This window comes from Triticum aestivum, chromosome 4D, assembly GCF_018294505.1.
Source record: "Triticum aestivum cultivar Chinese Spring chromosome 4D, IWGSC CS RefSeq v2.1, whole genome shotgun sequence".
NCBI classification, from domain to species: Eukaryota; Viridiplantae; Streptophyta; class Magnoliopsida; order Poales; family Poaceae; genus Triticum; species Triticum aestivum.
In genome coordinates this window covers 44993155-45007654 of record NC_057805.1, presented here as the reverse complement: position 1 = coordinate 45007654, position 14500 = coordinate 44993155, and the positions used below count along the sequence as shown (strand labels likewise).

Sequence of the window (14500 nt, the reverse complement as noted above, 5' to 3'; positions counted from 1 at the left end):
CGCATTCACTTTAAATAGGGCACCACGCAATTCCGTTGAGACGACACCGTATGAACTATGGTTTAGAGAAACCTAAGCTGTCGTTTCTTAAAAGTTTGGGGCTGCGACGCTTATGTGAAAAAGTTTCAGGCTGATAAGCTCGAACCCAAAGCGGATAAATGCATCTTCATAGAATACCCAAAACAGTTGGGTATACCTCCTATTTCAGATCTGGAAGCAAAAGTGATTGTTTCTAGAAACGGGTCCTTTCTCGAGGAAAAGTTTCTCTCGAAAGAATTGAGTGGGAGGATGGTGGAGACTTGATGAGGTTATTGAACCGTCACTTCAACTAGTGTGTAGCAGGGCACAAGAAGTTGTTCCTGTGGCACCTACACCAATTGAAGTGGAAGCTTATGATAGTGATCATGAAACTTCGGATCAAGTCACTACCAAACCTCGTAGGTCGACAAGGATGCGTACTACTTCAGAGTGGTACGTAATCCTGTCTTGGAAGTCATGTTGCTAGACAACAATGAACCTACGAGCTATGGAGAAGCGATGGTGGGCCCGGATTCCGACGAATGGCTCGAGGCCATAAAATCCGAGAGAGGATCCATGTATAAAAACAAAGTATAGACTTTGGAAGAACTACTTGATGGTCGTAAGGCTGTTGGGTGCAGATGGATTTTAAAAGGAAGACGGACAATGATGGTAAGTGTCACCATTAAGAAAGCTCGACTTGTCGTTAAGATGTTTTCCGACAAGTTCAAGGAGTTGACTGCGATGAGACTTTCTCACTCGTAGCGATGCTAAGAGTCTGTTGGAATTATATTAGCAGTTACTGCATTATTTATGAAATCTTGCAGATAGGATGTCAAAACATTGTTTCCTCGACGATTTTCTTGAGGAAAGGTTGTATGTGATACAACCAGAAGGTTTTGTCAATCCTGAAAGATGCTAACAAGTATGCAAAGCTCCAGCAATCCTTCTAAGGACTGGAGTAAGCATCTCGGAGTTGGAATGTACGCTTTGATGAGATGATCAAAGATTTTGGGTTTTTACAAAGTTTATGAGAAACTTGTATTTCCAAAGAAGTGAGTGGGAGCACTATAGAATTTTTGATGAGTATATGTTGTTAACATATTGTTGATCAGAAATGATGTAGAATTTCTGGAAAGCATACAGGGTTATTTGAAAAGTGTTTTTCAATGGAAAACCTGGATTAAGCTACTTGAACATTGAGCATCAAGATCTATAAGGATAGATCAAAAACGCTTAATAGTACTTTCAAATGAATACATACCGTGACAAGATTTTGAAGGAGTTCAAAATAGATCAGCAAAGAAGGAGTTCTTGGCTGTGTTACAAGGTGTGAGTATTGAGTAAGACTCAAGACCTGACCACGGCAGAAGAGAGAGAAAGGACGAAGGTCGTCCCCTATGCTTTAGACGTAGGCTCTACAGTATGCTATGCTGTGTACCGCACCTGAAGTGTGCCTTGCCATGAGTTAGTCAAGGGGTACAATAGTGATCCAGGAATGGATCACATGACAGCGGTCGAACTTATCCTTAGTATCTAGTGGACTAAGGAATTTTCTCGATTATGGAGGTGGAAAAGGAGTTCGTCGTAAAGGGTTACGTCGATGCAAACTTTGACACTAATCCGGATGACTCTGAGTAGTAAACCGGATTCGTATAGTAGAGCAGTTATTTGGAATAGCTCCAAGTAGCGCGTGGTAGCTGCATCTACAAGATGACATAGAGATTTGTAAAGCACACACGGATCTGAATGTTGCAGACCCGTTGACTAAAACCTCTCTCGTAAGCATAACATGATCAAACCCTAGAACTCATTGAGTGTTAATCACATGGTGATGTGAACTAGATTATTGACTCTAGTAAACTCTTGGGTATTAGTCACATGGCGATGTGAACTTTGAGTGTTAATCACATGGTGATGTGAACTAGATTATTGACTCTAGTGCAAGTGGGAGACTGTTGGAAATATGCCCTAGAGGCAATAATAAAATGGTTATTATTGTATTTCCTTGTTCATGATAATTGTCTATTGTTCATGCTATAATTGTATTAACTGGAAACCGTAATACATGTGTGAATACATAGACCACAACATGTCCCTAGTAAGCCTCTAGTTGACTAGCTCGTTGATCAATAGATGGTTATGGTTTCCTGACCATGGACATTGGATGTCATTGATAACGGGATCACATCATTAGGAGAATGATGTGATGGACAAGACCCAATCCTAAGCATAGCACAAGATCGTGTAGTTCGTTTGCTAAGAGCTTTTCTAATGTCAAGTATCGTTTCCTTAGACCATGAGATTGTGCAACTCCCGGATACCGTAGGAATGCTTTGGGTGTACCAAACGTCACAACGTAACTGGGTGGCTATAAAGGTGCACTACAGGTATCTCCGAAAGTGTCTGTTGGGTTGGCACGAATCGAGACTGGGATTTGTCACTCCGTATGACGGAGAGGTATCTCTGGGCCCACTCGGTAATGCATCATCATAATGAGCTCAATGTGACTAATGAGTTAGCCACGGGATCATGCGTTACGGAACGAGTAAAGAGACTTGCCGGTAACGAGATTGAACGAGGTATTGGGATACCGACGATCGAATCTCGGGCAAGTAACATACCGATAGACAAAGGGAATTGTATACGGGATTGATTGAATCCCCGACATCGTGGTTCATCCGATGAGATCATCGTGGAACATGTGGGAGCCAATATGGGTATCCAGATCCCGCTATTGGTTATTGGCCGGAGAGGTGTCTCGGTCATGTCTGCATGGTTCCCGAACCCGTAGGGTCTACACACTTAAGGTTCGGTGACGCTAGAGTTGTTATGGGAAATAGTATGTGGTTACCGAAGGTTGTTCGGAGTCCCGGATGAGATCCCGGACGTGACGAGGAACTCCGGAGTGGTCCGGAGGTGAAGATCGATATATTGGACGAAGGGTATTGGAGTCCGGAATTGTTCTGGGAGTACCGGGTGACGACCAGCGTGACCGAAAGGTGTTTCGGAGGCCCCGGCAAGCGTTGGGGGGCCTTATGGGCCAAGGGGAGGGGGCACACCAGCCCACTAAGGGGCTGTGCGCCCCTCCCAACCCCTCTGACGTAACGTGGAGAGGTGGGGGCGCCTCCCCTAGGGCAGCCACCCCTCCCGGCTTGGGGGGCAAGTTTCCCAGGGGTGGGGCGCCCAAACCCATCTAGGGTTTCCCCTGTGGCCGCCGCCCCTCCCCTAGGGAACCCTAGGGCGCCTCCTCCACCCCCTTCCCCCTACGAGAGAGAGGGCAGCCGCACCCCTGGCCTGGCGCAGCCCTCTCCTCCTCCAACTCCTCCTCCTCCTCCGTAGTGCTTAGCGAAGCTCTGCCGGAGAACCACGAGCTCCATTGCCACCACGCCGTCATGCTGCTGGAGTTCTCCCTCAACTTCTCCTCTCCCCTTGCTGGATCAAGAAGGAGGAGACGTCCCCGGGCTGTACGTGTGTTGAACGCAGAGGCGCCATCCGTTCGGCGCTAGATCGGATCTTCTGCGATTTGAATCGCCGCGAGTACGACTCCATCAACCGCGTTCTTGTAACGCTTCCGCTTAGCGATCTTCAAGGGTATGAAGATGCACTCCCTCTCTCTCGTTGCTAGCATCTCCTAGATTGATCTTGGTGACACGTAGGAAAATTTTGAATTATTGCTACATTACCCAACAGTTACCCAGGTTCAAGCCTCTGAAGAGTAATCCCCTACATCCTGCTTCTTGTTATTCATAATGGTGAGATACCTCGTGCGAGGGAGTACAATGGTATGGGCTAGACTACTACATTCTCTAAGATTAGATGTCATGGGAGCTCCCCAACCTCCCTTTATATAGGCGGCGAAGGTTAGGGTTTACAAGGAGGAGATGCGATCTAGGTCACCGCCTTTCACAACTTGGGGGGCAATATGCTCGTAAGTCAGTTCATCCCTTTGATGGGCCTTATGGGCCCCATCTTGGCCTCTTGCCTGGTCCGTCTCGGTGAGCCACCCCCGGAGCATAGTCCCGTCAAGTTCCTCGGGTGGCGGCAAGGAGGGATAAAGGGGAGGGGAGGCGGATCAGAGGGCTAGGGTTTGGTCGCCCACGAGGACCGACGCTAGGGCCAAGTCGATTTAGTCTATCGTGGTGAAAACACTCAAGGGATGTATTTCTCTGGCTTAGAAATGTGTAATGAATAATGGAATGGAGGTGTCCATTATTTGTTCTACATTTTCTTCATGGGTTCATGCACCTAGTCTCGTAGGTCTTCGTAGTCTTTCCTAGATATGATATACTTTGTCTTATTGACTTTAAAGCTGCACTTCTAGTTTCATGAGTATAACATCAAGAATCTGAAGGAACATTACAGATTTCATGTGCCCTACACCTTTGCTAGAATGGATGTGGAAGGGTTTTTATTTTGAGAGATCTAGCAACTTGTTGGCTTTCATATATATTCGGCAAAGAGCAGGGTGACAAAACGGTGGCATGATCAAAGCGATCACAGGGAAAAATCAGAGAAAAGATTAAAAAGGGTTGGCAACATGCCAATCTCTCATCTGGATCCCCGAGAGGGGTCTCTAGGCATCGTGCACCTGCTAGTCTCCAAAGCTCCATGGCCCTATTTGGTTGAGCTTCAGGCACCAAATTCATTTTTGCCAGTGAAGCTAAATCTAGAATCTAAAACAAATCCCCTCCGTTTGTAAATATATGCCTTTTTAAAGATTCCAATGCGGACTGACTACATACGGAGCATGCAAAACGAGTGAATCTACACACTAAAATACGTCTATATACATCCGTATGTAGTCCGCATTGAAATATCTAAAAAGCCTTACATTTAGGAATAAACAGACTATTTGAAAACAACTTTGTTAGTGAAGCCAAAGTTGCCCGTGAAACTTAGTCTAGAACTTGAGACAAACAACTATTCTGAATCAACTTTTGCCAGTGAAGTTGAATCCGGATTCGATTCATTTTCAGTGCAATTTGTTGAAGAACCTCATAGTGTACTTCGTGGTGAAGTTGATTCAGCTTTGCCAAATCCACAGGTGATTTGAATCCAATCAAAACTGAAACAAAGAAAACAACTTTGCCACCGAAGAGAATCCACAGGTGATATCAATCCAATCAAAGCTGAAACAAACAGGGCCTTAGTGGCGAGTGCCGATACTCCAACTTTTATGTTTCTATAATTGCTTCCTTCTGCAAAGAACCTTCCTTGATTGGCGCACCCCAATTTTTAGTTTGTGACCGGTGCATCGCAATTTTAAAGCTTGTGACTAAATTGCAAATGCATGACAAAGTTCAGTGACTCTAGACGCAGTATACTCTTTTAGCCTTGAGATCATCTAGAGTTTATAGACACCAAAGACATATGTCACACTCTTTCATCTAGAGTTCATCCAAATCCAACCAAAATTGACCGGACCGTCGTTTCCACGCGATTTCCCTCCACTAGCACGCCCCCAACACGTTCGACGTAATGCCCGAGAGGGACGCCACTGCGCCACGGCCCCGCATGTGGGCCGCCTCCCTCCCCCTCCCGGTACCGTCGGGGGGTTGACGTCGCTGCGACCGCGACGCGGAGCGGTGGGCGGATGGGAGTTAGTTAGGGCTTAGGGGGGAGAGGCGTCGCTCGCCTCCACACCAGATTCGCATTTTATTTTCTTGACTCGCCCGTCCATGTCACGCTCTCCTCGCCTCTTCCTCCCACCCGTTTCGCCCCCCTTCTCTTCCCCGCCGGAGCACTCCGCCGCGCCTCTCCGGCCGTCTCCGGCCGACAGGCAGTACGAATAGCCGCGGAAGACCGGGCACGCGGTGTGGCTGGAAGTTATTGCGGTTCATATAGCATCCCACACACGCGCAGTTCCAGCCCCGTCCGTGCTCTGCTGAATCCAAGGTCGCTGGCGCGTACCTCTCCTTCCCTGAGGTAAGAAGCCATGGCTTTCCCTTTCTCAAGTTCCAATGCTGTTCTGGGGCTTCTTTTTCATGATCTGATCCCTCTGGGAGCCTACCGTTGACATTTCCACCAAAATATCTTGTCGAGTCCACCCTCAGATGGATAATGAACCATTATCCCCTTTTTTTGTGTACCTGAGATGTTCCATTTCAAAGCAGATCTCACCTAATTGCTTGCTCCAAGTTCTAGATAAAATTTGTGAGTGGCGATTGTCTAGGAACATGGCACAGCCTTTTGCTTATGTGTTCTCCGAATTTGATAAATTGAAAATCACATTTTTCAGAGGGAGACTGATTGCTCTAGGCACTGGAAGTATGAAACAAGATTCCGAGCAATAGTCACAGATATTCAGTAACATATGCACTGTTTGTATCCTAGAGCATCAGTGCCCATTATTGAAATCTATGCGGAAAATGAACTAAATGAGATACTAATGGAGATGCAGGCCTAAAGCCTTAAATTCAACTTCCTCCCAATGTTGGCTTTTAATGCAAATAAGAAACTCAGCTGCAGGTCTCTCTTAGCTTATTTCTGCATGAATTCACTTTTTGCTGCAGGCACAAGGGTCGTCCACCTTCGGATGCACAAAATGAGTCGTCATCCTCCAAGGGATCGTCATCCTCCAAAGGATCGTCACCCTCCAAGGGATCGTCATCATCGGCTGAACAAAATAGATTTTCATCATCGGGTGGACAAAATGGATCTTCATCCTCCAATAAAGAAATACATGGGTTGGCTGAGCAAAGTTGTTAAAAGTTCGGTAAATAAAGTTATAAGAGGACAGTACGACGGGAACTTTAGTGAAGGCTATTCAACCCAGCACGCTACGTCACATGTACTGCCCAATTTTGCCTTTTTCTTCTTTGCTGGAAATAACTAGCTGTAAAATGTTCATTCCTAAAAATGCATAGAAGCGAATCATGATTCTCCAAATCTTAATTCTGACTATCATATATTATCGTTTTATCATGCGCTTCCTTGTCTGTTTATTACTCTCTCAATTTGAAATTGCTCTTCTCTGTGACAAATCACATGGGATAAATCAGTTGTGGGAAGTTTAAATTTGAATGCTACAGAAGCATAGATAGCAAGGGATCGAACAATTTGTGCTTTATTTTTCAGGAGCCACTGCATTTTTATATAAATCAGGGCGCACAACGTGGTACATGATTCCAAGATAAAATGAACAGCTTTATTTTTCAGGAGCCACTGCATTTTTATATAAATCAGGGCGCACAACGTGGTACATGATTCCAAGATAAAATGAACAGCTTTATTTACTTCACTGTTGCTAATTTGGTTCCAATTATACTGTAGGGTACACATACCAGTGACAATGAAGACATTGATCGTGCTATTGCATTATCCTTATCAGAGGAAGGTCAAAGGAAGGGAAAGGCCATTGGTTTGTATTATCCCAACTAAACCAGTTTTGATAATCTCTAGTTTAGAGATTCTTTTACCTAGTTGCATGTGTCATTAAAGTTTCTTAGTTTGGAATAGCAGTTCTAGGTTAATGAGCATGTCCAAATATGTAAAGTTGATAGAAAGAATATTTTTAATGTTTTGTCATTTGCTTTTACTTATGAACCAGATACTGATGATCATTTAGAAGATGAAGAGCTTGCACGGGCTCTGCAAGAAAGTCTGAAAGATAAACATCCTCTTCGTCAGAAGATTCCGGCGGGGGGAGTTCACTCAGATAGTACTCCAGCAACTAGCCTACTGCCAGATATCTTGCCATCAAGTAGATCGAGGTATTTGTTATAATGTTACATTATGATTCATCTCTAGTTTCACGATAATTTAGCTTGTGGACTTGGAAAAGTTTGTTTTTCTTTCGTTGACACTTGACACCACTGAGTGGCGCTTGCATTGCATGTTGCATTAGTGTGAAACAGTGAATAACAATCTACTGTGTTGGTTTTTCTAACTAATTGATTTTATAGCAAAAAAACACATGCAGATATATTTGGTTGAGATGTGCTTCACTTACATCCATTGCTGTAACTTGTTGATCTCACAAAAGGTGAGAACGTATACGATTCTGGATGTTTAACTTCATGTATCATCAGCTTGGGGGATGAAGCAAAATTCAGGACATGTAATAAAATAGCATTAGGCCATTGATTCATGACCAGCTTCATAGCATGATATGAGAAGGTACATGCCTGTGGGATGACAACGAATACTAGGGCATTCTGTTCATCAGGCTTGTGAACAAGGCTGGGCGCCTCGCGTTTGTGAAAGCCATCCTCAGCGCGATCCCCATCCACCAGCTGCTGGCTCTGCCCCCCCAAGAAGACCATCAAGGCGCTCGAGAAGATCCAACGTGGCTTCCTCTGGGCCGGGCGCACGGAGGCAAACGGCGGACACTGCCACGTCAACTGGCAGCGAGTTGCCCGCCCGATCCCTCTTGGTGGCCTTGGCGTCCGCGACCTCGCGCGCACCAGCCTCGCGCTGCGCACGCGGTGGCTATGGTTCAGCCGCACGGACACTACCAAGGCATGGGCAGGCCTCGACCTCCAAATTCGATGCTGAGGAGCGCGCGTTCTTCTTCGCCTCCACTACCATGCAGCTCGGAAGCGGCACAGACGCCCTCTTCTGGGAGGACCGATGGATCGGCGGGCGGTCCGTCCGCGAGATCGCCCCGCTCCTATACGCGTGCATCCCCAAACGCCGTCGCAAACTCCGGACTGTTGCGGATGGGTTGGCGGACAATCGTTGGGCGCGAGATATCCAGGGCACGGTTGGCATCCACGAGATCGGGCAATGCCTCCAGCTTTGGCACAGGATCGCGGGCACGACCCTCTCTGCCGAGCCCGATTGCCTCATCTGGAGATGGAGCGCGAACGGCGTCTACTCGGCCAAGTCGGCCTACACGGCCACTTTCGCCGGCTCCACGACCTGCGCCGCCTGGAAGCTCACCTGGAAACACTGGGCACCGCCGCGCATCCGCTTCTTCCACTGGCTCGCCCACCTCGACAGATGTTGGACCGCCGACAGGCTTGCTCGCCGTGGGCTGCAACACCCCGCACGGTGCCCCCTATGCGACCAGGCGCCTGAAACCATGCACCATCTCATCCTCGCATGCCCCTTGGCCTGGCAAACCTGGCACGAGACGCTAAGCTGGCTGCGGATCCCGTGCACCCCACCTGACGACGAGCCTTCGCTTCTAGACTGGTGGCAATCGGCGCGACACTCCACCCCTGCGCCCATGCGCAAAGGCCTCGGTATCGTGACCCTCCTCGTCCCATGGATGATATGGAAACACCGCAATGACTGCATCTTCAACGGAGCGCGCCCATCTGTGAACACCATCGTAGCGAAGATCAAGGAAGAAGCTGCCCTTTGGGCAAATGCGGACGCGCTAGGGCTCAAAGCCATTACCCCCCAGACTTGGGATGTCCACTAGTCCGGTCTCTGTAATCAGCCTCCTAGGAGGAATGTAACCAAACTCTCCCTCTTTACAATGCAATGAAACGCACGCTCTCATGCGTTTTCTCGAAAAAAAAAAGTGTGGTTCATACTCTGCAACCTACTTTATACAATATAGAAACAGCAGAAACCGTATCTAAACTGCTGATCTAAATCATACTGCTCAGTCCAAGATCAGGATGTGATTGGGACCGGGGATCAATATTTTCAAATTGAGTTTGTACTCCACTGAAAAATCGTTCATGTAACAATGACCACTAGTATAGTTTTACATTTTATTCCAAGCGTATGGGTTGTAAAAGTGTAAGCTCGGAAAGACTTGGGTAGCGTTGAGGCTTACCGGTGGATGCAGGTAATCCAGTTGACTGCTATACGGCGGAACTTTCCCCGATTAGGAACGTTTGATTAGTGTTGGGAGCGTATGCACTGACTTGTTGGTTGGGTTGATTATGGGTAAACAATGTAAACATATGCGTTGTCCCGGCAATATTATGTATTAGTTACCTTCATTCCATTTTACTTGTTTCCGGCATAAATGTGGTCTCGATATAGACCTTTGACCATCCATATCCAAGTATGTTCGTAAAAATATAAAAATTTATAGTGAATGAAATATTTTTTGCAAAAAGGTAGCAATATTGTTACAGGTGACAAATTTGAATACTTTTGGTAGTCAGACAGTCTTTTCGAAATTTAACTGCATAGTGACATATATCTTCCGCTTACCTTTAAGTTATGAAACAATTCTCTCTTTGCATGCTGCCATTGTTAAGTCACACTCTTATACCTGCCATATGAAATCAATTGTCTCCTCGAGTTCTAATACCCTTACTGTAGAGTAAAATAGTGGAAACCTTGGGCTCTCAGAACTCAACTCTATTATAAGATGGTAGAATCATTGGGTTCTGTCTCCATTTGTTTTCGCCAGGAGCTTCTTTGTTTTGCATTTTTAATAGATATGGTGCACCATATTGACTCATGTAGGGTTTGTGCTGGATGTAAAACTCCACTTGGACATGGACAGTTTCTCAGTTGTATGGATTCTGTTTGGCACCCTCAGTGCTTCAGGTGTTCAGCTTGCAGTGAGCCAATATCAGACTCTGAGGTACAAAAACTAACACATTTGATTTAACATACTTCAACTTGTGATAAAATTATAAATGTCAACCTTTCTGTTGACAAGTTTGCAGTACATGAAGATCATCCATACCACAGTTCCTGCTACAAGGAGAACTTTCATCCAAAATGTGATGTTTGCAAGAACTTTGTAAGCAACCGGTGTTTCAAGTTTATGAGTGAGCTTGAGTATTTGGTGGTGCCTAATTTTTAATTTATCTGTTGAAATGTGCTGATTGTATTTTTGTGACCAGATTCGAACAAATAAAAATGGTTTAATTGAATACCGGGCCCATCCTTTCTGGATGCAGAAGTATTGTCCTTCGCATGACAATGACGGTACTCCTAGGTGTTGCAGTTGCGAACGAATGGAGGTTAGGGTTATCACTATACCAATCAGAAATTAACTGGCAGTTTAGTTCAGTTACAGCTGCTTCAATTCATAGTGCAAATATTCACATTTGATTGGTTTAATGAATTTTGCATCTTCCATTTTTTATCATCAACCCCAGCCAAAGGATATCAAGTACATAACATTAGATGATGGCCGGAAGCTCTGCTTGGAGTGTCTATATACTTCAATAATGGACACAGACGAGTGCCAACCAGTATACATTGATATCCAGGAATTCTATGAGGGTTTGAACATGAAAGTAGAGCAACAGATCCCCTTGCTTTTGGTTGAACGTCAAGGTTTAAATGAAGCCAGGGAAGTAGAGAAAATGGTAAGTGATATGATATTCACCATTTTGTAATGTATGTTGATTAACTATTAACCTGCTTGATTAGGGGCATCACCTTCCTGAAACTAGGGGTCTCTGCCTATCGGAAGAGCAAATTGTCAGAATGGTAGGTTCTTACAACATTTTCTTGTATGTCACCTTCATACGTATGAGAATTCATGGTAAATTAACATACACTACACAGATATCGAGACGACCAATACTTGGACCAGGAAACAAAATGATAGACATTTCTACAGCACCACACAAACTAGTTCGGCGGTGTGAAGTGACTGCAATTCTTGTACTATATGCTTTGCCAAGGTAAATTTAGTTATTTTCATACGTTTTCCGAACTGAGCACAGTTGATGCTAATGTTTGATTGATGTTGATCTGCAACCAGTTTACGAACCTGTTAAGAAGTCCTTTCTTGCGAATGTGCGTATGTTTGATTTCCACTGATTAATTGCTTGCAGACTGCTCACAGGCTATATTCTAGCTCATGAGATGATGCATGCATACCTTCGACTTAAAGGTACTATTGTATGTGTCTATTTTCGTTTTGCAGAATCTTATGCATACTTCTATTTTTGTGCCATCAAACACTGCTGCATCTACGTATTGATATCTTCTCTTTATTTATAGGATACCGGATCCTTAGTCCAGAGGTTGAAGAAGGCATCTGTCAGGTCCTAGCTCATCTCTGGCTTGAGTCTGAAATCGTATCAGGTTCAAGTAGTAGCATTGCAACCACATCTGAAGCAGCAGCTGTAGCAGCAGAAGTAGCAGTAGCAGCAGAAGCAACAGTGACACCTTCTTCAACATCTTCCTCTGCGAAAAAGGGTGAAAAGACTGACTTTGAGAAAAAACTTGGAGAATTCTTCAAGCACCAGATCGAAACAGATCCCTCTGCAATATATGGAGATGGGTTTCGAGCTGGCATTCGAGCAGTTGAACGCTATGGCTTGAGAGGTACTCTTGATCATATCAAGCGTTCAGGTTCTTTTCCAAGTTGAGGTAGGGTTTTGCATCTTCATTTTGTGAGCATGGGGCATATCCTATGAGGGCTTTTTGGTTCAAAGTTAGGCATACCAAATGCTATACGCATAAGATGACAAATAGAACACAGTAAAAAAGAAGAGGATTTAGTCATCATATACCATAAATTGCAGGGATCTTTTCTGTTGTGCTTTAGATATGAATTTGTCAAGGTGATAGCAAACATTGTAGAGTATTGATATTTGATATACAGAAAGAAAGTGGAATGTATTTCGATGTCTGAAAGCAATGCCTTTCTGTATGTGCGTATGGGGCTCCATTTTTACGTCTTGCCTATATTTTCGACATTGGTGAAAATACATGTCATGGAGGTTTTATATATTTGCTTTTGCTACTCTTGTGCATAGCAATCTAGAGCCTGGGGAATCTGAATACTTCCGTTGTCATGGCACAGTTCTGGATTATAGGGTTCACATAGTTAACTCTGAATTTCTGTTCCCATGTCCATCTGATATAACTGAAATCAAACAAGTAAGAGGATGTTCGGAACTAAGAACCTGGAAACTGGTCTGGGGAGGACTAGGACGGAGGTCTGGGTCTGAACAAACTTTCTGTTGAATTGGCCTTCATGTTCGAGAGAAGAAAAAAACACCATATGAATGGCTCAGTATGTTTGCATACGACAGGTTAGTTATATCAGACAAAGGCCTTTGCGTGTCACGAGATAAGTGATTTTGCTCTTCTAGAATGTGAACCAGTCGGAGACAGGATTCAAATTTGTTGTCCTATCGAGCAGGTGCATGCTTTGTACTGTGTTTGCGGTTTGTCATTCCAATTTTGCATTTTTTTGTTTTATTATTTTCAAAATGAAGAACACTCTTTACATTGGCTTTTTCATTAGTTTTAGTTGTTACTTCCTCCATAAATAAATATAAGAGCGTTTAGATCACTACTTTAGTAATCTAAACGCTCTTATATTTCTTTACAAAGGGAGTAGCACCTATTTCAGACAACTTTTTATATTTAGGCATGTTTTTTAATCCAATTTGGTTCATTTATCTCGTACTTTTTCATCCATTTAAAATAGTAAAAGTTCACAAATTATGAAACATGCTTACGAATTTATAAAATTGTTCACGAGTTAAAGAAGTGTTTAAGCATTTAGAAATTTTCTTTGTGATTTTTTCAAATATTTTTTTACTAAATTTATATTGTTGAAATAATGTATATTCTCAATAATATCAATGAATTAAAAAATGCTTACAATTTTTAAACAATGATCATGATTTAGAAAACGTTCACTATTTTTTTTAAAGGACACAAATTTCCAAAATGGAAAAAAATAAAATAAAAACCACTTTATAAAGCTATAATAACAAACGTAATGTAAAGACAAAATAGAAGATAATAAAAAAATAAGCTGCTGAAAACTGGAAAAAAAAACGAGGCGGAAAACCGGCAGAGAAAACGGTACGAAAAAAAACGGAGATAATTGGCCAAGCCCATTACTATTCGCCATGTGCGTTGAATAAACATTTAGCCACATGTTCATCCTGGTATGGGCACTCGATGTATTCTCGCGCGGCCCATATGCACGCCTGCAGTGTTGGGGAAGCCTGCAAAGAACAGTTCTGTGCTCGAGGGTTTCGCGGCGAGGGGCGGCGGCCACGAGCGCAGGCGACGAGTAGCGGAGTGGAAGAGGAGGCGGACACACGGCGTACGGCGGAGGTCCGAGCTGCGGCGCCACAGGACGGATTGCCACCACCAGCAGTCCAATCGCCGCCACCTCCGGCAGCTAGCAAGCCAGTAAGTGCCATTGGTCCTCCGTTCGTTGAGCTGAAGGATTCGCTAGCTTGTACTCACTCTGCATTGTCAATTCTGCGGTACTTTCTTGTCAAATGCCCTACGTATATATTTAAAGTACATGATGGGTTAACAAGAAAAAAAATAGGTACATATATGTGGATATGCAGTAAAATATAAGGAAAAAAAGACTACTACAGTCCATTGTACAAATTAGTTCGTAGGAAATATATAATTCATGTTCAGTAGTACTCCCTAGTGTCAAAAAAACATCTTACATTATGGGATGGAGGGAGTAATTTGTATAAAAATAAGTACAATATATGTTCCTCGTATTTATGCGATGTCTATAATACTTGATTTTTTTTGTATTTACTTTTTTTTTGAGGAATCTATTTCTCAAACGGCCAAAGGGGGCCAAAGAAAGTTACAGGGTCACGGCGGC

At 44.1% G+C, this 14500-nt stretch overlaps 1 protein-coding gene across 1 annotated transcript; it reads left to right on the top strand.

Moving 5' to 3' along the window:
- Positions 1-5642: 5642 nt before the first annotated feature.
- Positions 5643-12577, top strand: LOC123096071 (protein DA1-related 1). Its single transcript, XM_044517667.1, has 12 exons — positions 5643-5946; positions 6534-6811; positions 7294-7381; positions 7571-7733; positions 10399-10519; positions 10598-10681; positions 10785-10904; positions 11043-11255; positions 11320-11379; positions 11458-11576; positions 11730-11788; positions 11899-12577. The coding sequence occupies exons 2-12, from the start codon at positions 6557-6559 to the stop codon at positions 12267-12269; spliced, it is 1653 nt and encodes a 550-aa protein (XP_044373602.1). The 5' UTR covers positions 5643-5946; positions 6534-6556; the 3' UTR covers positions 12270-12577.
- The last annotated feature ends 1923 nt before the right edge of the window (positions 12578-14500 follow it).

Excerpts from the sequence above, each read along its gene's own strand:
- LOC123096071 (XM_044517667.1), top strand. The coding sequence starts at position 6,557 with ATGCACAAAATGAGTCGTCATCCTCCAAGGGATCGTCATCCTCCAAAG. Across the intron at positions 7,382-7,570 it reads AAGGAAGGGAAAGGCCATTG|ATACTGATGATCATTTAGAA; the intron begins GTTTGTATTATC and ends CTTATGAACCAG. Across the intron at positions 10,905-11,042 it reads GCAGTTGCGAACGAATGGAG|CCAAAGGATATCAAGTACAT; the intron begins GTTAGGGTTATC and ends CATCAACCCCAG.